General features: G+C 39.1%; 1 protein-coding gene and 1 long non-coding RNA gene across 3 annotated transcripts in view; both read right to left on the reverse strand.

Moving 5' to 3' along the window:
• Positions 1–1,513: 1,513 nt before the first annotated feature.
• LOC118764072 lies at positions 1,514–5,324 on the reverse strand. Its single transcript, XR_004999860.1, has 3 exons — positions 5,305–5,324; positions 4,084–4,087; positions 1,514–1,650 (listed from the first exon to the last, which is right to left on the reverse strand). It is a non-coding gene; the product is annotated as an uncharacterized LOC118764072 (long non-coding RNA).
• Positions 5,325–6,639: 1,315 nt separating this feature from the next.
• The window catches only part of LOC115214522 (ankyrin repeat and LEM domain-containing protein 2-like), a 73,615-nt gene continuing 54,238 nt past the window's right edge, over positions 6,640–26,016 (reverse strand). For both annotated transcript variants that reach the window (XM_036504654.1, XM_029783722.2), the window contains 7 exons: positions 24,007–24,129; positions 23,198–23,255; positions 22,230–22,438; positions 19,858–19,955; positions 14,138–15,007; positions 11,457–11,588; positions 6,640–8,072 (listed from right to left, as the gene is read on the reverse strand). In XM_036504654.1, coding sequence (XP_036360547.1) covers positions 7,931–8,072; positions 11,457–11,588; positions 14,138–15,007; positions 19,858–19,955; positions 22,230–22,438; positions 23,198–23,255; positions 24,007–24,129 — 1,632 coding nt within the window. In that variant the 3' untranslated portion in view covers positions 6,640–7,930. The remainder of the gene's footprint in view (positions 8,073–11,456; positions 11,589–14,137; positions 15,008–19,857; positions 19,956–22,229; positions 22,439–23,197; positions 23,256–24,006; positions 24,130–26,016) is intronic.

A 26,016-nucleotide genomic window follows, 5' to 3' on the forward strand; every position in this document is an offset into this window, starting at 1 on the left:
TTATCTATTGATTATTCAGTACTGAATATATAATGTTTTTTTTTATATAGTCTTTGCTTGGAGTGAACCAGCAGATTTGGATGCTTAACATCTCTTTGATGGATTTCGGTCCTGACTTCTTTTATATAAGTAAAAATAGTGAAGATGGAGAGCTTTTTACAATGTGAAAAAGCTCTCAGATGCTTTTTCACATTGCATGTGTTTAATAACCTTTATATATTTCAGGTGTAAAGGCCCATAATCAGAAGTAGACAATCAAGAAATGTTAGACTACACTATACCTACCAACATGGAAAAGCTATTCTTGTCATTTAATAAGGCACAAAACAGTTTAAATTCACTTTTAAATTATTTCATGAAGTGTTAAAATTTCAACACACACAACTGTGACCTGGTCACTGACATAGTTCTGGAACTAGTTGTGCAATATAAAGTGTGACAGTTGTTAGAAAATTTAATAGTTTTGTGTGCTATTAAACAGCTGGAATGGCTCTTCCACTTCTACGATGTAACTGCTGTTGTGAAAAATTTTTTCAGGAAAGGTATAGCTATTATTTATGTATCTCATGACATCTACATAGAAAACAATGACACCAGCTTTACTTTTTTAGGACACACATTAAATTAGCTAAGCTTGGGTGCTCACTGCAAAGCAAAACAAACAAAAAAAACAGAAACAAAAAAAAAATTCCACTTTTCTCAAGTTTTCTTTCCAGTTCAGCCATTAGTTTAAATAAGAATGACTTGATTTCTTCTGCTCTATAGTGTTTGAGTGTGGAGGCGCAATGGCCCAGTGGTTAGGGCAGCGGACTCACAGTCAGAGGATCGTGGTTTTGATACCCAGACTGGGCGTTGTGTGTGTTTATTGAGCGAAAACACCTAAAAGCTCCACGATACTCCGGCAGGGGGTGGTGGCGACCCATTGTACTCTTTCGCCACAACTTTATCTCACTCTATCTTCCTGTTTTTTGAGTAACGCTACAATGGACTGGCGTTCCATCCAGCTGGGAGGAACACATACACCACAGAAACCAGGTCCATGAGCCTGGCTAGGCTTGAAAAGGACGATGTTTATCGTTTATAGTGTTTGAGCATGTGTGGGAGCAAAAAGAAATAGGTATCTAACAATTTACAGGCATTTCCATCGTCTCCAAAGCACTTTCATAATTTCCTGTGGCTCTCCACCTCACCTAGACTGAGAATAATATTTTATCTACTATCTTTAACTTGTTTCAGTCACTAGACAGTGACCATACTGAAGCACCACCTTAAAGGGTGTAGCTGAAAAAAAAAAAAAAAAAAAATTGATCCCAGTACTTCTTTTTTTTAAGCCTAGTATCTTATTTCATCAGCCTTGCTTTGCCAAACTGTGAAGTTATAGAGGTGTAAATAAACCAGCATCAGTGGAGGACAAACACAAACATAGATATAACAGGCTTCTTTCATTTTCCGCCAAAAAATTTACTCACAAGGCTTTGGTTGGCTTGGGGCTATAATAGTCACTTGCTTAATCCTTTAGCATTTGAACTGACCATATCCAGCCCAGAATTTTCTAACTGTTTTATGTTCTAATTGGCCAGATCTGGACTCTCACATCTACATAACAATGCCATTGTGAAAATCAACAATCACATCATTGAAATCTCAAAGCTGTGAGATAATGCACGATTAAATTCAAAACAATGTGAATAAATAGGTGTAGGAGTGGCTGTGTGGTAAGTAGCTTGCTTACCAACTACATGGCTCCGAGTTCATTCCCACTGTGTGGCACCTTGGGCAGGTGTATTCTACTATATAGCCCCAAGCTGACCAAAGCCTTGTGAGTGGATTTGGTAGACAGAAACTGAAAGAAGCCCATCGTATATATGTATATATGTGTGTGTGTGTTTGTCCCCTCAACATTACTTTACAACCAATGGTGGTTTGTTTACGTCCCCGTAACTTAGCAGTTCGGCAAAAGAGATCGATAGAATAAGTACTAGGCTTACACAGAATAAGTCCTGGGGTAAATTTGCTCGACTAAAGGTGGTGCTCCAGCATGGCCGCAGTCAAATGACTGAAACAAGTAAAAGAGTAAATACTCCCCACCACTACATCAAAACAGACTTTTTTATTGACTAAAATCTTGCATCATCTTTCACAATACAGGTACAAGGCCTGAAATATCAGTGGAGGATGGTACTAGCCAATTACATTGACCCCAATGCTCAACTAGTACTTATTTAATAGATCCTGAAAGGATGAAAGGTAAAGTCAGCCTTAGTGGAATTTGAGCTCAGAACTTAATGAATGAAATGCCACTTAGCAAAGAGTATATACATATATATATATGGCATGTAAAAAGCACCATCCGATCGTGGCTGTTGCCAGCCTCGACTGGCCTCTGTGCCGGTGACACGTAAAAGGCACCATCCGATCGTGGCCGTTTTCCACCTGTGCCGGTGGCACGTAAAAAGCACCCACTACACTCATGGAGTGGTTGGCATTAGGAAGGGCATCCAGCCGTAGAAACATTGCCAGATCAGACTGGGCCTGGTGCAGCCTTCTGGCTTCCCAGACCCCAGTTGCACCGTCCAACCTATGCCAGCATGGAAAGCGGACGCTAAACGATGATGATACATATATATATTTGCCTGTTTTAGTCATTATCCTGTGGCCATGAATGAATTGACCTCAGTACTTTTTTCATGTTTGGTACTTATTCTGTTGTGCTCTTTTACCAAACTGCTAAGTTATGACAACATAAATACACCATTATTTACATTTGATGGATATTTGTCCTCATCTTGCTAGGTGTGCTAACGATTTTACCAGTTTACAGCCTTCATCTTTTATGTAATAATGAGCTTACAATTTTTTAATATGAACAGCAATTAACTAGCAGTTGTTGCAGAACATCAATTGCATTGATTTTACAATCACAGAATGGCTTGTGAAGACCACAGGCACAGCTTTTTTCTACAGACAAAAGCATTAAGAAAATAGAAAAATTTTAATATTGACAGGTTCAAGCAGGTTTCAAACATTGCATGAAGGGTGGTATTTAATCATGTTGCTGTCAAGAAAGATAACACGAGGACAACGTTTTAAAATCTTAACTATTAAAATAACATCATTGTAATACAGATGAGCCAAGAAGGGAGTCTCTATGTAATTGTGTGACATGCTAGAAATAGCAACTAAATCTCTCTCTCAAATTATGACTGATAAATTAAATTTGGTTAATGTAAGTCTTAGAATCAATGTTTGAAAACAAGGTGGGATGGCCATGGCAGAAATGCCATTGATTATAAAGCCTGCTTGATTAGAGCTAAACCTGGAGTGAATAACAATGATAGTAATAGCAACTTCTGAAATAGCCGAAGCTAGAAGCATCATGTCTATGCTTCATATAATTGATTTTTGTCACGATGATGATGATGATGATGATATTTATGTCAGGGTTTTAAAAAACAGCTACACTATATCCCTGTATGTTGTAAGAGACAACAAAAGTGGTTGGCATTAGCAACAGTATCTGATCGTGATATATTGCTTCAAAAAAAAAAAAAAAAGAAAAAAAGTTTAATCTAATCCATGTCAGAAAGGATAAGCAGATGTAAAAATGATGAAAATGAGGATGATGGTGATGCTACTGCTGCCGCTCTACATATTCAGTCAAAAACTAACAATAAATACAGGAAAGTTTGTACACATTAATACATTTTAGTTGTGAGGAATTAAGAAATTTGAGGGTTTGGACTAAGATCTTCCAATGGAAATCACCATTATCACCTTTACATCCACTTTCCATGCTGGCATGGGTTAGATGGGCTGTCATGGTCCTGAGTCACTGCTCCCATAGACTGGGGCTCAATGTGTTGTTTGGCTTAGTTTCTATGACTGGATGCCCTTCCATTTGCCAACCACTTAAGAGTGTGTCAGGTGCATTTTCTCATGGCATCACAACACAAAGGAACTTGAAAAGTCCTTGGCAAGACAAGACTATAGGAGCCTCACAACCCTATGGTTTCTCTGCTCATTTGTGGTCAAGAAATAATTACTTGACATCACAGTAATTACACCCATTACCACCTTTCAAACCCACCTGGATTTATTATTCCTATTGTTTTACTGGCATTCCGTCAAATATGATAAGGGTTCCAGTTGACCCAATCAACGGAACAGCCTGCTTGTGAAATTAATGTGCAAGTGAGTGAGCACCCCACAGACAGGTGTACCCTTAATGCAGCTCTCTGGGAAATTCAACATGACAAAGAGTGTGGCTAGGCTGGGTCCTTTGAAATACAGGTGCTACTCAGTTGAATAGACTGGAGCAACATAAAATAAAGTGTATTGCTCAAGGACACAATGTATTGCTGGGAACTGAGCCCATGGCCTAATGATCATGAGCTAAATACCCTAACCACTGAGCAACATAGACACCAATTTCCTTGTGTCTCAGGTTTTTACTTCAGCATATTCTAGGGTTTCCTTCAGTCAGGAATGATCCTAAGCTTCTGCAATTGGAAAGTTTTCCTCCAAAATGCAGACCCTCCATCGTCGACCAGGAGAATTCATCTATGAAGCAATTGCCCCAGCTCCCCTTCAGGGGTGGCAAAAACGATGTGGTGGACAATGAAAAACCTGGCTGATGACAGTCAAGGCTGATCTGGAACCCAGCCTAGGCTCCCATGTCTATGGCGTTCGCTGCTGGAATAGGGAGTGGTTGGAGATCACGCGGTCATTAGCCTCAAAGCGCCAGGCTTGGTTGGCATTTGTGAGATGCAGCATTGAATATGAATGAAGCCAGCTCAACCCACCCCGGGTGAATGCTGTCTCAAGACAAGACAAGACAAGACCCAGGTAAGGTTTTATATTGTGGAAGACTAGCAATTAGCTTGCATGCAAGTTTTCGGAAGACTAAGAACAGGTTGCATATAAATAAGCAAGGTTTCTCTCTGCATGTCTAAGGGAAAATCAAAAGCCAATACAGCTCAGCACCAGCTAGAAGAGATCCCACAAGGTATCCAGTTCGATACCGTAACAGTTCTACCGATTCATGTTTGTTTTTTGTTTTTAATAAATTAACCCCCGAAAGGATGGAAGGTAACATTGACCTCAGTAGGATTTGAACACAGAATGCAGAAAATCAGTATAAATACCGCAAAGCACTGTGTCTGATGCTTTAACCCTTTAGCATTTAAACCGGCCAAAAGTATTCTGCCTGTTTTATGTTCAAACTGGTCAGATCTGGTCTCTCACACCAGCCCTACAATATCATTTTAAAAATTATCAGCTACCTCATCAAAATCTCATAGCTACAAGATAATGTATGATTAGTTCAAAACAATATGGATAAAAAAGCATTAATTTTGGCTGAATAATGCAAACACTAAAGTGTTAAACAACATGCCACCACTACAAGAAAAGTTTGGAATAAGTTACAGTTTTGGCTGAGTCTGACACAAAGAATCTTGACACTCAAACAAAAGCTGCTCACTAATGAGGTAAATTCAAAGCCAACTGACAACCTCAAAATAATTTACAAAATCAGAATATCTATTTACCAGGGACATGTCACCTGGGTAGGCATTGAATAAAACAGATCAATAGTAATATTTTCCTTTTATGGCAAAATATGCACCTAATTCAATAAAATTATAAAGATTGCTCTGATTACTGTGCATAAAATACAAAATATTTTATTTTTTCATAGATTAGGTAGGCATAATTCGCCCCTACCTTTCAATCTCATTATTTAAGCTACGCATAGTAATGCTATAGTACAACATGCAGCATACATTCCTACAACAATATTTTCTTTCTTTATGCGATATAAAGGCAGAAGTAAAATTCAGTCGCGTGCCTGTGTTTCGCTTATTTTTTCGTGTTACGTCACTAACTGCCTACCCTAAGTAATTACTGATGCCACATACCTGCTATTTATGACTGATTTTATGTATTATGAGGGTATCTTTTAGTTGTTTCTGTCATTAAACTATAGCCAGACTGGGGCATTGCTTTGAAGAACTTTTAGTCGAACGTATCGACCTCAGAGCTTATTTTTTTAAAGACTGGCACCTATTCTATTGGTCTCATTTGCTAAACTGCTAAGTTACACGAACATTGACAAATGGTGGGGAGGGTGGGGAACAAACTCAGACACAAAGCAACATACACACACAAGACAGGCAACTTTCAGTTTCCACCTACCAAATCCACTCACAAGGCATTGGTCAGCTCGAGGCTATAGTAGAAGACACTTGCTCAATGGGATTGAACCTAGAACCATGTGGTTGGGAAACAAGCTTCATACCACACAACCACACCTAAATTTTTATTTTTTTTTAATGGGTTAGTCAGAGGAAGAAAAGCAGTGTCCCTGATATTAGCAGAAGCCCTGAGATAGTTGTGGAATATGGAGAGGGAGAGAGAGAGAGAGAGAAACTACAAACCATGGGCTGCTGTAGTGGGAAGCAGTAATTACAAGATATCGAGTTACCCTCAGACTAGAGACCTCACCTATTCTCCCATAAGTATGTCAAAGGTACCAAAGGACCTCGTGGTGATGGTATCAGTGTTAAACTGGATCCAAATCCATGTTTAATGGGGGGGAAAAAAATTACAAGAGTAAAAAGAATAAAAGCAAACAACATATTTGTTTTGTTTTGTTTTTCTTTCTGTTCTTTCATGTTTTTAATATGGAAGAATTAAGATTTGGTGGGTTGTAGGAGGCTGGGAATTGGGGTGTTGCGTGTCAGTAATGAAATAAAGAACAATGAAGGGCTTTATCAAAATTTTCATTTTCAATATAAAGCCTTATTATTCTTTTAATGTACATTAAAAAAAAAATAATACTAATGGAAATTAAAAAATAAGATAGGGATAAAAATAAAATAGAATTATTCTGTACACTTTGGAAAAGAATTCTTTATTATATACAAACACACGCACAGACACACACATATATATGCACATACACACACATATATATATACATAAACATATCTGCATATACACACAAACATACACATAATACATATATATATCCATATATGTATTCATATACACATCTACATACATATATACACACACATATACATACATGTATATGCACACACACACACATAAACATTCATACATGTACACACACACACACAGCTTTTTATTCTGATCTTAACCTCTGTATGTACAAAGGAAAGTTTTTAAAAAAATTACATCAGAATTCTGTACAGTTTATAAAAGAATATAAGAATAAATAAAAACAAAAAAAAAACAACAAAAAAACTTGTTTGTTTAGCTCATATTCTTATCACAGTGTCTTGAAAGCACAACTGGTGCTTGATTAAAAACAATAAAAACAACAACAACAACAGCAGCAAAAGAAAATTAAAAATAAAAGAGAATAAAAATAAAAAGCAACAACAATCAGCTATTACAAACAGGACATAAACATTTGTAGTTTTGAAATCATTCGGCATTTCTGTGAACTTCAGGTCTATTTAAGAGACAAACTCTTCTTTCTGTCTTGTAAATTCTTCATCAGCTTCTTACATTCCAAAGGCAAAATAAATTGTTTTGTTTTCTTTCACTCTTTCTTTCCAAACCATTTAATGTCACAGGCTCACACTAGTATCCATTTTACGGGTTTCAGTCTGCTGGACTGTGGTCATGCTGGAGCACTGTGTCAAAGTTAGTCTTAATCACCACCTTGCAACTATCGGGATATTTTGGTTTTTATCCGTCTCTGTTTTTTTGAGTGGTTAACCTATATATATATATATATATATATATATATATATAAAACCTATGAAAATATTTTATAAAAATATTGTGTAAAATTAAAACAAGACCTGTGAAAGAAAATGAGACAAAAAAAAAAAAAAAGGAAACTGAGAAGAAGCCATTTAAAATTATAATGTCATTTGTTGTTGTCGTTGTTGTTGATTCAGCGACTTGGAGAGCCAAAAAGAATTCTTCTGCTGCTGGGGTTACTTAGATGACCGCGTCGATGTGAATGGGATGATGGTGACATTTGGTTTTGGTTTTGGTTTCTTGTAGTGTTGAAACATTTAACAGGACTTCGCCAACTGTTGAAAGAAAGAAAAAGATACAATTTAACAGTATAATGGAAATGACAATTATTATTATTATTACTGCCAACATGCCGCTGGCACGTTAAAAGCTCCAACCGATCGTGGCCGATGCCAGCCCCCCCCCGGCACCTGTGCAGGTGGCACGTAAAAAGCACCCACTACACTCGCGGAGTGGTTGGCGTTAGGAAGGGCATCCAGCCGTAGAAACTCTGCCAGATCAGACTGGAGCCTGGAGCAGCCCCTGGCTTCCCAGACCCCGGTCGAACCGTCCAACCTGTGCTAGCGCGGAAAACGGACGTTAAACGATGATGATGATTACTGAGTGAGAGAGTAGCACATGCCTGGGGGTACAAATATATGAAGCCCAATATACCCATCATGACTACTCGTCTGATAAGGGTACACCAGGCACATGCATCACAACCATATGTGTGCATTATGATGATCTCATATTAAGATAAACAGCACATGACCTCGCAGTTGGGGCCCAGTTAGAATTTTCTTCAGGTTGAGTAGCCAATCCCACTCAAAAGGTCCCTGAATGAAGGTTGTTTAAGGATGATGAATGAAACACCCATGTTTCCAGAGGTGAATTATTCAAGCCCCAAAGAATTCCTCTCAAAACATGGCTATGATGCTCCCCTACTACTGCTTGTGGTCAGAGATGCACATATTGTCAGTCACTAAGGGACATGCCCATATTATAATTATTTTAAATGGTGAGCTGGCAGAACCATTAGTACATTAGGTAAAATGCTCTGAAGCATTTCGTCCATCTTTGTGATCTGAGTTCAAATTCTGCTGAGGTCGACTCTGCTCTTCATCCGTTCGGGGTCAATGAAATAAGCACTAGTTGAGCACTGGGGTTAATGTAATCCACTTACCCCTCACCCTAAATTGCTGGCCTTGTGTCAAAATTAGGAAAAGTTTATTATTATTATTATTATTATTATTCAACATTTAACGTCCGTTTTCCATGCTAGCATGGGTTGGATGATTTTGACTGAGGGCTGGCAACCAGATGGCTGTACCAGGCTCCAGTCTTGATCTGGCAGAGTTTCTATAGCTGGATGCCCTTCCTAACTCCAACCACTCCGAGAATGTAGTGGGTGCTTTTTACGTGCCACCTGCACGGGGTATTATTATTATTATTACTATTATTAGCAAGGGAAGCAACCTGGCAAAATTGTTAGCATGTTGGCCAAAATGCCGAGCAACATTTCTTCTGGCTTTATATTTTGAGTTCAAATTGCACTAAGGTTGACTTTACCTTTCATCTTTTTGGGACTGATAAAACAAATACCAGTCAAGTAACCCCATCACCTCAAAATTTGGGAGGAGGGGAGGGGCAGTTAATTAGATCGACCCCAGTGCAATGGCACTTAATTTCTCGACCCTGAAAGGATGAAAGGCAAAATCAACCTTGACAGAATCTGAACTCAGGATGTAAAGATGGACAAAATGCCGCTAAGCATTTTGCCTGGAGTGCTAATGATTCTGCTAGCTCACCACCTTAATAATAATAATAATAATAATAATAATCTTTTCTACTAAAGGCACAAGGCTTGAACTTTGGGAGCAGAGGACTAGTTGATTACATCAACCCCAGTGTTTCACCGGTACTTAATTTATCAACTCCAAAAGAATGAAAGGCAAATTTCCTTTGGAGGAATTTGAACTCAGAACATAGCAATAGGCGAAATACTGCTAAGTATTTCACAAGGTGTGCTAACAATTCTGCTAGCATGTCACCTTAATAACGACAATAATGGTTTTCAAATTTTGGCACCAGGCCAGCATTTTCTGAGGGGGGGGGTAAATCAATTACATTGTCCTGAATGATCACCTGGTACTTATTTTATCAACCCTGAAAGGATGAAAGGCAAAGTTAACATTGGCAGAATTTGAACTCAGAACCTAAAGATGGAGAAAGTTCCGCTAAGCACTTTGCCTGGTGTGCTAACAATTCTGCCAGCTTGTCACCTTAACCCTTTCATTACCAAACTGCCCAAAGCCGCCCAAAAAAAATTTTGGTCAATGTGTCCAAACCGCCCAAATTTACCTATTCATATCTAAATGAGAATATCAGAGCAAATCTCTTTAGTACATTCGTGAAAATACGTTATTATGCTTCGTAAACAGTTCATCTACAGTTTTGTACAACGATCGACGTGTAATTTTAATTCCCTGAATTTTGGGAGATTTTTTTCCCCATTTTTTTCGGTATCGATTTTTCTTCAACTTTGAAAATTGATAGGAGTTTCATGTTATCAAGCATTGATTCCGAATTGGAAAATTTGTGAAACAAATACTGGGTACTGTTGTGGATTTAGTTTTTATACAGGGAAACTAATGTTAGTCAGCATGGCTTAGGGTATGATGTGGTCTGGAAGTTATTGTTTGAAGCGATCAATGTGGAAACAAACTTATAGGGGTTCAAATTTCGGAAAATTTGTGAAGCAAATACTGGGTACTGCGTGGATTTAGTTTTTATACAGGGAAAATAATGTTAGTCAGCATGGCCTAGGGAACGATGTGGTCTGGAATTTATCACTTCCATACCATAACCAGGGCTGTATATTATTTTTTGACCGATTTCTTTAGTACGGTCAAACTTACGGTGGATTCCAGTATTTCACTTTATTCCACCTTTATGGTACGCCTGTTGTGTATTAAATTCAACTGATGATATAGTGATGTGCACAATTCTTCTTTATCAAAATTTTGTTGCATACCCATTTGAATATTAGTTGATGATTCATTTTCTATGGTGATGTTTAAACAAAATTTTAATATTCTTACCTTTTGCTCAATCTAAAATTTTAATATTTTTACCTTTTGCTCAATTTACCTGGATTTACCTGTAATTAAAGTCATTTTGAGACAAAAGTTATGCAATAGAATTGATTAAGAACCCTTTCTTTAATTATGTTCCAAATATCACATTAAAATGTTGATAAGTAAAAAAGTTACAGTTATTTAATGAAACAAGCCTAGATTCATGATTATTTTAGAATTTAATTGAAACTCATGAGGAGTGTATTTTGGTCAGAAATATAGTAACGAAAGGGTTAATAATAATAAGTATGATATATATTAGCTGATGATGAATGACAACGGTATTACTGATGAAGGTGGCGAGCTGGCAGAAATGTGTAGCCGTATTTCATCTGCCGTTACGTTCTGAGTTCAAATTCCGCTGAGGTCGACTTTGCCTTTCATCCTTTCGAGGTCGATAAATTAAGTACCAGTTACGCACCGGGATCAATATAATCGAATTAATCCGTTTGTCTGTCCTTGTTTGTCCTCTCTGTGTTTAGCCCCTTGTGGGTAGTAAAGAAATCGGTATTATTGATGAAGATATGAGGTGGGGCTTACCTGTGTTGCTCATCAGCTGTGAAAGACTTCACTTTCTGAAACCACTTGTATATGTAGGGATACGTTCGAGAGTCCAGCTCTACATCTTTAACACACCGGTAGACGTCCAGGTCCAACTTTGAGGGTTCAAACCTACAAACAGACACATTTTTGATCAACATTTTTTAAAAGCCTCAGTATGGCCATTGGGCCTGGTAGAAATATTAACCGAATTCCCTTCCAATCACATCCTACTGTCTAATGTATAGGAAAAAATACACTGGATAATGTAGCCCTACATGTAGGTAGACTAATATCATTTAACATCTACTGAGACCTTTGGCAATAAACAGTGTTTGAGAAGACCTGTCAAGCCAAGTTAGATCGTAGTCATGGCCGATGCCTGGTGTTTCATGACTGGCACCTACTACTTTCCTGGAGTGGTTGGCGTTAGGAAGGGTATTCAGCTGTAGAAACTATGCCAAATCAGGCTGAAACCTGGTGCAGCTCCCCAGCTTTCAGTCAAACCATCGAATCCATGCCAGCATGGAAAACGGATGTTAAATGATGATTTTCTGTGCTTGCATGGATTGGATGGAGTTTATTGACACATCTTCTACAGGCAGGTGTCCTGATGCCCTTCCTGTCACCAACTCTCATGTTTCCAAGCAAGGTTACTATTTCCCCTTCGCCAGGTAGTTTTTAACAGAATATTGGAAATGAATGACATTTATTTACATGTCAAGACAGGAAGATACAAACATAATCACAGCCATACACATACAGCGATAGGCTTCTTTCAGATTCTGCTTACCAAATCCACTCACAAGGCTTCGATCAACCTGGAGCTCTCGCAGGGTACAATACACTAGCCCAATGTGCCGAACCACTAAGTTATGGGGACTTAAACACACCAGCACCTGTTGTCAAGCGATGTTGGGGACAAACACAGACACACATACATACATATATATATATATATATATATATATATATATGTAAATATGTGTACGACGGGCTTCCTTCTTTTCCCGTCTACCAAATCCACTCACAACGCTTTGGTTGGCCTGAGGCTATAGTAGAAGACGCTTGCCCAAAGTGCCATACAGTGGGAATGAACCCAGAACCATGTGGTTGGTAAGCAATCTACTTACCACACACCCACTCTCTTAAATAGAGATGGATAAGGAGGAAGCACCAAAAGTGATATCACTAGAGACCTCATAGCTCAACACACACACACACACTGTCCCCTCTTTCATAACTCCTGTAATTGTAAATTTTTAAAATGATATTGCAGTGAGAGGTAGGATCTCACCAGTTTGAACATAAAACAGGTAAAATATTTGGGTTGGACATGGTCAGATTAAACGCTAAATGGTTAAATTCCCTGTTTTAAAATGATCTAAATCTAAAAACTTGCATCAAAATTTTTTTATGTTAATTTATGTGCCAAAAAAAACAGCTAATTAATGACAAAGTTATTTTACTAAACTCTTCATTATTTTAAGAATTAATTAAAACACAGGCAGTCATCACTATCATCATTGTTTAACGTCCGTTTTCCATGCTAGCATGGGTTGGATGGTTCGACCGGGGTCTGGGAAGCCATGAGGCTTCACCAGGCTCCAGTCTGATCTGGCAGTGTTTCTACAGCTGGATGCCGTTCCTAACGCCAACCACTCCATGAGTGTAGTGGGTGCCTTTTACATGCCAGGGGAGGCTGGCAATGCCCACGACCGGTTGGTGCTTTTTATGTGCCACCAGCACGGAAGCCAGTCAAAGCGGCGCTGGCATCGGCCACATTCGGATGGTGCTTTTTACGTGCCACTGGCACAAGTATCACAACTACATTTTCCATTTGATTTTTATTTGATGTTGATGTACTTGACTCAATAGGTCTCAAGCACAGCAGGTCGCCCTAAAAAGGTTAACATCTAATTCTTCAAGCTTCAAAAATGTCATGTTCATCTTTTTCCTTAAATAGAGATGGATAAGGAGAGAGCACCAAAAGTGAGGTCACTAGAGACCTCATTGCTCAACACACACTGTTCCCTCTTTCATAACATATCATCTAGTCAAATAGTGCAGTTATGTATGCTTAGTCGTTTTAACCCTTTAATATTCAGATTACTCTGCTAAATATAAAGCTTATTTATTCATATTGTTTCAAATCAATCATGCATTATTTTGTAGCTTCAAGATTTCAATAATGTGATTGTTTATTTTTAGAATGACATTGTAGGTGTGGGAGGTTATATCCGGTCAGTCTGAATGTAAAACAGGTAGAATATTTGGGCTGGATACGGCCAGTTTAAATTCTAAAGGGTCAAACAAAATCAGTATAGGGAGATAAATGGAAAATTTGTGTGTGTGTGTGTGTATGTGAGAGAGAGATGAGAGAAAGAAATGAGGAAGAAAAAGAGAAAAGAGGAAGAGATAGATAGATAGATAAATAGATAGAGAATGTGTAGCCGTATTTCGTCTGCCGTTACATTCTGAGTTCAAATTCCGCCGAGGTCGACTTTGCCTTTCATCTTTTCGGGGTCAATAAACTAAGTACCAGTTACGCACTTTTGTCAATGTAATTGACTTAATCCTTTTGTCTGTCCTTGTTTGTCCCCTCTGTGTTTAGCCCCTTGTGGGTTGTAAAGAAACAGATAGAGAGAGAGGCCAAAAGATCAAGCAGCAGGATTACTTACCCATTAAGGTATATATTCATGACAGATTTTGACTTTGGTGGTGAACGAGCTGCTTTGGCTGGGACATCTATGTTGAGGCCAGTTGGTGAGGAGACATTTAAAAGGACGGTATCGGGGGGCAAGGTAGCATTGTCTTTCACTGGTGTTGATGGTAATAGGGGAGAAGCACTGGGTTTAGCTAAAGACACAGTGAGAGGCTGTTTGTCGTGGACATTGCCAAACACATCGCTAAGGTTTGAAAATGTGGTGTAGATGGAATGTTGGTGATCATCTTTTGAGTCAACAGAGTCCATCCACGCAGCATTGCTAGTTGCAGAACCATCGGAATCTGCGCTACCGCCAACGATGACCAGTTTGGTGCCAAACTCTTTGGCAAGTGAGTCCATAATCTCATTAAAGTCTTTCACACCAGATAATTTTTTATGACTTTTAAAATGCTTGTTGATTGAGACGAACATTTTGTTCGACTGGCCTTCTTTAGCCTGCTCCTCCTCTTCTTTTTCCTTTTCAGTTACAACTACAACTGGCAAACAAATATTTATATCACAATTATCTTCCTGCTTTTTACTTTGCTGCTGACATGTAGAAGAATCACTAGAATTTAGCGATTGGCCAAAACCAGAAACATTTTTGTTGCTGTCAACAGTAAACATGTTCTTGAGTGATTTTATTGACTCAATAGTTTTCTGTGAAGTGATGTTTTCAGTTATATAAAGAGCTTCCAGGCTGCGGTGAACATTGAATGTTAAGAACTGGTTTTGGAGATAGGTCTCGAGCTTCTCAAGCCCGTCAGGTTTAGAAATATCAGTGTAAGAATCCAAAAAGTCCCAATATTCTCGCCAGTCGAATTTGCATTTTTGAGCAAGTTGTCTGTGGAAAGAAAAAGAATGACACAAAAATATTTTTTTTAAAAAAGTGATTAAACACTCAAATGCATAATTATTATCAGAAAAATACAATTCAATAAACAAGAGTGGTAGAAAAATAAAATAATGCTAATAAAGATAAACTGAACTACAAAACCTCATCTTTGCCCTCCATTCAATGCCAAATCATGCAGAAAGTTAAAAGGTACAACAAACATAGCATGTTTATTAAGTAGACTGGAGCCTGGTACAGCCTTCCAGCTTACCAGTTCCAGTCAAAGCGTCTAACCCAAGGGTTCTCAACCATTTTTTTACCTATGGATTCCTTCAATTTCTATTTTATTCTGGTGGACCCCTACAGCCATTTAATGTTTAAAATCTAGTTATAGAAACGCCTTTCATAATTCCTATTTTGTTTTTCACATGTTAACTTGTGTAGGTTGAACTATGTAACATGTCAGAAAAAGAATACCATTGTGGCTCCCAATTTACTATTTTATTGCACGAACTCCCAAAAATCATATATGGACCCTGGTTGAGAACCACTGGTCTAACCCATGACAGTATGGAAAATGAATACTAAATGACGATGATGACTGTGTGGTTAAGAAGTTTACTTCCCAAGTGTGGTAAGTAGCTTGCTTACCAACCACATGGTTCTGGGTTCAGTCCCACTGCATGGCACCATGGGCAAGTGTCTTCTGCTATAGCCTTGGGCCGACCAAAGTCTTGTGAGTGGATTTGGTAGACAGAAACTGAAAGAAGCCCGTCGTATATATGTTGTATCTCTTTACTCTTTTACTTGTTTCAGTCATTTGACTGCGGCCATGCTGGAGCACCGCCTTTAATCGCCAGTACTTATTCTATTGGTCTCTTTTGCCGAACCACTGAGTAACGGGGACATAAACACACCAGCATCGGTTGTCAAGCAATGCTAGGGGGACAAACACAGACACATGAACACACACACACACATCATCATCGTTTAACGTCCGTTCTCCATGCTAGCATGGGTTGGACGGTTCGACCGGGGTTCTGGGAAGCCAGAAGGCTGCACCAGGCTCCAGTCTAATCTGGCAATGTTTCTACAGCTGGATGCCCTTCCTAACGCCAACCACTCCGTGAGTGTAGTGGGTGCTTTTATATATATATACATATATACGACGGGCTTCTGTCAGTTTCCGTCTACCAAATCCACTCACAAGGCTTTGGTTGGCCCGAGGCTATAGTAGAAGACACTTGCCCAAGGTGCCACGCAGTGGGACTGAACCCGGAACCATGTGGTTGGTAAACAAACTACTTACCACACAGCCACTCCTGCGCCTGCGTATATGTATTATATATATATATATATATGCATGTATATGTTTGTGTGTATGTATGTGTATATGTTTCTGTGTGTGTTTGTTCCCCCAACATCGCTTGACAACCAATGCTGGTGTGTTTACGTCCCCGTTGCTTAGCGGTGGGGCAAAAGAGAGCGATAGTATAAGTATTAGGCTTACAAAGAATAAGTCCTGGGGGTCAATTTGCTCGACTAAAGGCGGTGCTCCAGCATGGCCACAGTCACATGACTGAAACAAGTAAAAGAGTAAAGAGAGCCTTGTGACTCTGGGTTCAGTCTCACTGAGACTGAATGGCTGCCTGGACAAGTGTATTCTACTATATCCCCAGGTTATGTGCATATGCATGTGTGCACATACATGTGTATGCGCCCATGTGTATGCGTCCATGTGTATGCGTCCATGTGTTTGTTTACATCTACCACTTGCTTATGCAACAGTCACAACGTTTATGCAGTGTTCTGTTGGATTTTCTTCTCTTAAATGATCAGCCACTTGCTTCACATCTTCAAAAGCTGTGGAATAAAAGGTCCCTTACTTGAAAATAGCTGTGTTAGCATCAGAAAGGATATCAGAATTGCCATTATAAAAGCAATGTTATTCGATTTCAATCTTCAGTGGAAAACATCTATGGCCATGGAGAAATATTACCTAGTTTGGAAACAGATGAGGGTTGGCAACCAGAAAGGAATCCATCCTTAGGAAATCTGCCTCAACAAATTCTGTCTGACCCATGCAAGCATAGATAAGTGGACGTTAAAACAATGATGATAATGATGTGGCTGTGTGGTAAGAAGTTTGCTTCTTAACCACATGGTATGAGGTTCAGTCTCACCGCACAGTACCTTGGGAAAGTGTCTTCTACTATAGCTCCTGGCCAACTAATACTGTGTAAGTGGATTTGGTGGATGGAAATTGAAAGAAGCCTATCATATATATATATATGTATGTATGTATGTCTGTGTCTCTCTTTGTGCCTGTATTTGTCCCCCATCATTGTGTTGGTTTAGCATTACTAAAGACTTTCTGTTCATATAGTATCTATGTAACAAAATGGCATTGGGGAGCATATTTCACTTCAAATAAGCTACATGAAACAAAGGATTTAAAATTACTGCTGCAAGCTAATTAATTAGTATTCCTTCCTACTGTTCACAGTGGTGAGCAGTACCAAGCAATTTAATTAATTTACATCTAAGTAAGCTGAGCCATTTAAGAGTGCAGTGTCTTGACAACGGACAACATGACATATCACATCAGTAATAACGAAAGAGGAATCCAACAACAGCAGCATGCTTAATAGATAAGAATGTGGCTATGTGGTAAAGAAGCTACCCATTGCATCTGTGGTGTTCCAGCTTTGGCGTTTTGGATGTCTTCTACCATAGCACTGAAATTTTCTAGCTAAAAAGTACCCATGTCAGTGCCACGTAAAAAGCACCTGTAATGGTGCCACATGAAGAGCATCCATGCTGATGTTGATGTAAAAATCATCCAGTACACTCTGTAAAATGGTTGGTGTTAAGAAGGGTATCTAGCTATAGAAACCATACCAAAGCAGACTATTGGGGCCTGTTGTAGCTCTTTGGCTGGCCAGCTCCTGTCAAACCATCCAATCCATGCCAGCATGGGAAACAGATATTAAACAATGATGAGAAGTAGCTGTAGAAAAGCCCAACCAACCAGCCTCTGCATAATTTGTCTAAAATATAGTCATTTATTGTATATAATATATGTATATATTTACTTGTTTCAGTCATTGGAGTGAGGCTATTCTGAGACTCCACCTTGAAGGATTTAAGCAAACAAATCAGTCCCAGCACTTACATTTCTGCCTGCCAAATTTACTACAAGGAATTGATTAGCCCAGGACTATAGTAGAAGACACTTGCTCAAGGTGCCTCACAATCTGACTGGACTTGACACGACTTGGTTGTGAAGTGAGCTTTTTATGTAGGCGCAGGAGTGGTTGTGTTGTAAGTAGCTTGCTTACCAACCACATGGTTCCGGGTTCAGTCCCACTGCGTGGCATCTTGGGCAAGTGTCTTCAACTATAGCCTCGGGCCAACCAAAGCCTTGTGAGTGGATTTGGTAGACGGAAACTGAAAGAAGCCCGTCGTATATATGTATATATATATATATATGTTTGTGTGTCTGTGTTTGTCCCCCTAGCATTGCTTGACAACTGATGCTGGTGTGTTTACGTCCCCGTCACTTAGCGGTTCGGCAAAAGAGACCGATAGAATAAGTACTGGGCTTACAAAGAATAAGTCCTGGGGTCGATTTGTTCGACTAAAGGCGGTGCTCCAGCATGGCCGCAGTCAAATGACTGAAACAAGTAAAAGAGATATATATACATATATAAAATTCATAGATAAGAATCACATATTCTCCGCATAGAATACACCCAGTAGTGCTCAAGAGGTTTAAACTTGAATGGGTAGAAGAGTAAATGTAAGGGTAAACAAGTTAGGCAAGTCGATATACAAAGAATATTAAATTCAATAAATACAAAAAAAGTATATATATATGTTTACATACAAAATGTTCAACTTACACAGAATAGAAATGATATCAAGAATTCAAGGGGTTGAAGAAGAGTATCACAAATCCAACAGCTATTTCTGGGGGCTTGGTGGTTCAAAATAAAGATTGCTTATAGATTAAAACCCCCAGAAACAGCTGTTGGATTTGTAGTACTCTTCTTCAACCCCTTTAATTATTGATATCATTTCTATTCTGTGTAAGCTGAACATTTTGTATGTAAACATATATATACTTTTTTTGTATTTAATATTCTTTGTATATCAACCTGCTTATGTTGCTTACCCTTACATTTACACCTATATACATATAAATAACCATATCATCATTTAATGTCTGTCTTCTATGCTGGCATAGGTTTGACATGAATTGATTAGCCTGAGGACTGTATTATACTTCAATGTCTGCCTTGGCATGGTTTCAATAGCTGGATTCTATTCCTCATGCCAACCACTTTACAGAGTTGTATATAGGCTGGCAAACTTCCACAATCCCAGTGAATATTTTATTCACTGTTTCCTGTATATTCAGGCATGAATTTAATTTAAGCAGGTGCCAATGGAGTTCATGGCACTGACAAAACTCAAGAAAGGCAAAACACATTTGCCATTCTTGTGAGTCACTGCAACAACAATATTCATCTCACAGTCTATAGCGAGATTTTTATCTCAGACAACAAGTGACACTGTCATACAAACTGCATCATTCATTTTTAGTATTGTGGGAGGAAATATTACCTTTCTTGGAAGCAGGTAAAGGTTGGCTGGAAGTTAACTGGGCTGTAGCCAATTTGCCTCAATACACTGTCCAACCCACGGAAGCATTGAAAAGTGGACATTTAAAACAACAATGACGATATATATACACACACACATACATATATACATACATACACACACTCATATAAGATATAAGTAGCAAGAAAGAGAGAGAGAGACAGAAAAAGTAGATGAAAAAAGATAGTTACCGTCCAATACGCTCATATCCTTTCTCTTGGTCAGATCTCAGATCATCAATAGTCTCCTTATCTCGGGAAGGTTTCCAATTCCTTCTGAACTCATTAGCCTAATGTAAAGAGAAATAGTGAAAGTGTATGTGTCAGAGAGAGAGAGAGAGAGAAAGAGAAAAGTGATGGTATCTCTCTTTCTTTCTAACAATCCTACATGGCATTACAAACTTTTAATTCTTTTGTGACTGTATTTCTGTTGAAATATATTGCCTTCATTTCAATTGGTTTTGAAAATAATCAAGAAATTAGTAAAATAACTATCATTATTAAATGGGTTTAACCCTTTAGTGTTCACATTATTCTGCCAAAATTAATCCTTTTTTATCCACATTGTTTTGAACTAATCATGCATTATCTTGTGGCTTTGAGATTTTGATGAGGTAGCTGTTAATTTTTAAAACAATATTGTAGGGTTGGTGTGAGAGACCAGATCTGGCCAGTTTGAACATAAAACAGACAGAATACTTTTGGCCGGATTTGGCCGGTTTAAATGCTAAAGGGTTAAGGCAGTGAGCTGGCAGAATTGTTAGCTGTGTTCTGAGTTCAAATTCTGTCATGGTTGACTTTGCCTTTCATCCTTTCGGGGGTCGATAAATTGAGTACCAGCGAAACACTGGGATCGATGTAATCGACTAACCCACCCCCTCCCACCAAATTTCAGGCCTTGTGCTTATAATAGAAGGGATTATTAAACTGGAGTTTGGCACATAAATTATCATGAAATATTATTCTATTGTTCTCTTTTGCTGAGGGGGGGGGGGGGGGCTACCAGATAGCAATGATACAGAGGAACAGGGCTGTGAGGACAAGATCAGGGAGCAAGAGCTAGGCATAGTGTATGAAGGAGGAAATATGAGGAAGAGCAGAGATGTAATTGGTTTGTTGGGGTAGGGCGTGTGAAAATTTTTCTTGTTACATGTGGGTGGAATACACAAATCAGGAGCTAGCAGATAGCAATGATACAGTGAGACAGGGCATGTGGGTGGAACACACAGGTTAGGGGCACAGTGCCTAGAGGACAGGATTGGGGAGTGGGAGGTAAGCATAGTGCATGAAGTGGAAATCTGAGGAAGAGAAGAGATGTAGTTTGGTTTGTTGTGGTAGGGTGTGTGAGAAGTTTTCATGTTAAGTGTGGTTGGGACATACAACGCTTCTAGAACTCAGTTTTGCTGATGTGGGAGGGTCTTCTCAAGAACTTCATATCGCCAGACATCTCAGTCTATTGTCATTTCTTCTGTGAGGCCCAACATCCTGAGATTGGTCATTACCACTTCATCCCATGTCTTCCTGCATCTCTTTCTTCTGCAGGTACCATCTACTTTCAGTGATCGGCACTTTTTTATGTAGCTGTCCTCATTCATACACACCACATGTCCAAACCAATGTCATCTTCTCTCTTGCATGCTACATTCGACTCCTCTTATGCCCAACTTTTATATATATATATATCACCGTGACCAACAAGGCTATCAGATGTTGCTACACATTGCTGGTCACAATGTGCTTCGTATTGATTTAGCCTTCAAATGACGCCACCCCATTGGCTAAGCGAGCAGACCAATAGAAGAAAGATTGAGAGAGAAAGTTGTGGCGAAAGAGTACAGCTGGGATCGCCACCAAACCCTGCCTCATGGAGCTTTAGGTGTTTTCGCTCAATAAACAATCACAACGCCCGGTCTGGGAATCAAAAACACGATACTACAACTGCGAGTCCGCTGCCCTAACCACTGGGCCATTGCATCTCCACACACACATATATATTTAAAAAAAGGTGATTAAACACTCAAATGCATAATTATTATCTGAAAAATATAATTCAATAAACAAAAGAGTTGTAGAAAAATAAAATAATACTAATAAAGATAAACTGAACTACAAAACCTCATCTCTACCACTTCATTCAATGCCAAATCATGTAGAAAGTTAAAAGGTACAACAAAAATAGCATGTTTATTAGGTAGACTGGAGACTGGTACAGCCCTCCAGCTTACCAGTTCCAGTCAAAGCATCTAACCCAAGGGTTCTCAACATACAGTACGTGCAGGACTAACTGGGCATATTTTATATGCATGTGATTCAAGTGTGTGGTAGTGTTCATTGGGAGAGGAAAAAGGAGGAATGGAAAAACAAAATTAAAATCTAATAAAAATTAAAAAAAAAAGATGTGAAAGAGGAAAGAGAGAAAAAAGTACAAGTACAGGAATAAAGGGAAATAATAAGGCTGAGAGGTAAGCAAGGCTGAAGGGAAAATACAGAGTAAGGAGATGAGGAAAGGCAGGGGAAAAAAAAAAAGCAAGAGAGGCATCAAAGATAAAAATAGAATAAGTTACCTGCTCAGGGGACATTGGCCCAGCATAAGCTTTGACAACACTGGACAACATACGAGAGCTCAGTGGTGACCCTTCGGGGGAGTCAACTGAAGGCACTTGATTGAAAGGTGGACTCTGAGCATCACAAGTATACACTGGACTGCAAGGTTGACCTATTCGAGGCGGGCTTAGGTTATCTTCATCTCTATATAAAGGCACATAACAGCGTTCTGAAAAACAGTAATAAAATTTATGTATATATCATCATCATCATCATCGTTTAACGTCCGTTCTCCATGCTAGCATGGGTTGGACGGTTCGACCGGGGATCTGGGAAGTCAGAAGGCTGCCCCAGGCTCCGGTCTTATCTGGCAATGTTTCTACAGCTGGATGCCCTTCCTAACGCCATAATATATATATATATAGTATATATATTTTATCAGACGAATGTATGTATGTTTGTCCTTTAATTGGAATTTTTTCCTTAGATTCCTAATGACTTTTCTTCTTTGCTTGCAAATTTTTTAAAAGGGTCATATAAGTATGAAAGCTTGTATTGAAATAATCAATATATGACTTAACTTATTAAACAAAGTTCAACAAATTCATTTATATTTATGAAATGACCGAGACTGGATATTAAAACAGATTATAATTTTTATTTTTCATATTCCTATACAGTTGTTTCATACAAATGGACAAAGGTATTCATGAATAGAATATCGTAATGAGCCAAATTTGTATTCATCAGTAGGTAATATTAAAAGGAAAATAAAAAGATGGTGCTAATATATCTAATATTTAATTTGATTTGAGGAAGTCAAATTAAATATTAGATATATTAGCACCTATGCCCTTAGTTATCAACAAAAACAAGAATACAACTATAAATGCAACAAGAACAAAAATTAATATAAAACAAATATAAAATTGACAGTAAAAATAGCGTAAGAGAAATATATATATATATATATACATGATGTAGGTACCTTCTAAGAATCTCTCAATCTGTTTCCTTGAAGAAGCACTAATTGATTCTGGTATCAACTGCAATGAAATAATACAAAAACACTTTCCTGAAATATAGATTACTGATGTACATGTGGATGCAAGTTCATTCATTCATTCACACACACACACACACACACACACACACACATTGTGTTAACCACCATGGCTTGTTACCAGATATTTAAATAATATGAGTACTAAATCATCATCATTTAACATCCGTTTCCATGCTAGCATGGGTTGGACGATTTGACTGAGGACTGGCGAACCAGATGACTGCACCAGGCTCCAATCTTGATCTGGCAGAGTTTCTACAGCTGGATGCCCTTCCTAACACCAACCACTCCGAGAGTGTAGTGCGTGATTTTACATGCCACTGGCACGAGGGCCAGTCAAGCGGTACAGGCAACGGTCACGCTCAAATGGTGTTTTTTACGTGCCACCTGCACAGGAGCCAGCCCAGCAGCACTGGCATCATGAAATATTGTAAAAATGCAAAAAAATTACATGATGCACTATCTGGTCAAGGAATTGAAACCATGATTTCACAATGGTGAGTGCAACAGCCTAACCACAAGGTCATGTGCCCTCGTATATATACACACACACACACACACACACTAGCAACCCTTTCTACCCACCTACTTGTATGCTGCTAACAACATACTACTATTGCAATTCCCACTACCTACTACACACATTCTTCCTCAAAAAAGAAAATCAATTTTACACGCAACAACTGTAACGCATTCAAAACAAAAGGTACAAAATGCAGGAAGCAACTCACATCCAGTGGAGTTTTGTTAAGTTTATTCTTTGCATTTATTTTGGTCAATGGATGGTTCACAAGGACTTCGATGACGCCTTTGTAGCCAGCCTTGCAAGCAAAGTGTAGTGGTGTTTCACATGACTGTAGTGAAAGAAAGAAAGAAAATGGATGTAAAATAGACAAAACAAACAAACCAAACACAAATAGCTACAAATAAACATATTAAACTGTCAATGCATGAGACCAAGTAATAAGGTAGCCACTGTATGGTTGTTTGACCTGTTAAAAATAGCAGTCAAATCAAACTATTGTGTTAAAAAAAGAAATAAAAATGGAAAGGGAAATATTGGATCATGTAGCTCTAAATACACTATATCTGAGAGGAAAATGGCCAAAACACATGGGGTGTTCATAATGGGAATGGCTTTGATCGTGAACCTGCAAGATTAGAGCTGACCTGGAGTTTAACAAGTGAAAGTCAGGTAGATAACCCTTGCACCACAGCTCTCCATGACCAGCACAGCGTTGGGCTTATCCCGGTTCACTTGCTGTTACTGGTTGGTTTCTTTCCCTCCACTTACACTCCATCCAAGATGGAGACAAGTACCAACATCTCATGCAGCAGGTTTGATAACTGCCGAGAATTCTTTATATGAAACCCATGGGTGCCTTGTTAACTCACAAATAAAGAAGATTCATCCACCAATGCAGTGTTAAGCATTAATTCTTGCTGTTTGTTATTAGAGTGTGTATGCATGTATGTATGTATATATCTCGTTCACAGAGGAGTTTTACAAACAGTTCTCGGGAGTGGCCATGGGAACGAGATTGGGCCCCAACTGTGCGAACCTGTTCGTTGGCTATGTTGAGGTCCAAATACCTTCAAGATTCACTGGTCCCACTCCCGAACTATATGGTTGTTATATTAATGACTGTATTGGTGCGACCTCGCTCTCCCGCAAACAACTAAATTCCTTCCTCTCTTTTGTCCAATCTTTCCATTCTGCCCTTGAATTCTCCTGCACCATTTCCAACACTTCAGTTGCCCTTCTTGACATTTCAGTCAACATAAACCATTCCACTCTCACCACTTCCATCCATTACAAACACGCCAACTCACACTCATACCTCAACTTCACCTCCTCCCACCCTACCCACACCAAGCTCTCCATCCTCTACTCCCAATTCCGCCATCTGTGCAAGCTCTGCAGTGACAACCATGACTTTGAGACTCAGTCTCAACTCATGGCTTGCCACTTCATTCTTTGTGGATATCCCCTCACCACTATCTACACTGCTCTTGCCAGAGCACATTACATGGACCATGCATCTGCTCTCTCTCTCCACACCCGCCCCACCATTATCCATCTCCCCTCACCTACCACTCCTCCACCCTGCCTCACCAACACACCATTCTGAGCCTTCTGGCGACTCCAGTCTGACCCCTCCACTTCACACATCTTCCCCAACCTAACCCTTCTCTCCTTCAAATGAGCCCACAACCTACGTGATCTCCTGGTCCACAGTTTCTTCCCCAACCCCACCTACCAACCTGGCACATTCCCCTGCTCCTGCCCATACCTCTCTCTAACACCACCATCCTCACAAGCACCCATCATATCACTGACACCTTTATATGCATTTCTAGCAACGTCTCTCCTGCTCTTTCTGTCCTTCTCTGAACATTGGCCAAAATGTGACACCGCTTGACTGACCGGTTCGCGGAACACCTCTGAGACGTTAGACTTGGCAATGACACCTCGGTCTTGTGCCATTTCCTATCTACTGGTCATTCATCACAACCCCTGTCTGTGTTTGGATTGTCTTTGCACAGTTGGCCTGAAATTTGTGATGCAGAGTAGGGCTGTTGTCCATTACACCAACCTCAGTACTCAACTGGTACTTGTTGACCTCCACAGAATTTGAACTCAGAACAAATGAGAAAAAGTCAACAAAATGTGATGATCTGTACCTTACACACACACAAACATACATATATATGTATGCATGCATATTCTTTTTCAGCCA

The sequence above is a fragment of the Octopus sinensis genome, linkage group LG7, assembly GCF_006345805.1.
Source record: "Octopus sinensis linkage group LG7, ASM634580v1, whole genome shotgun sequence".
Lineage (NCBI taxonomy): Eukaryota > Metazoa > Mollusca > Cephalopoda > Octopoda > Octopodidae > Octopus > Octopus sinensis.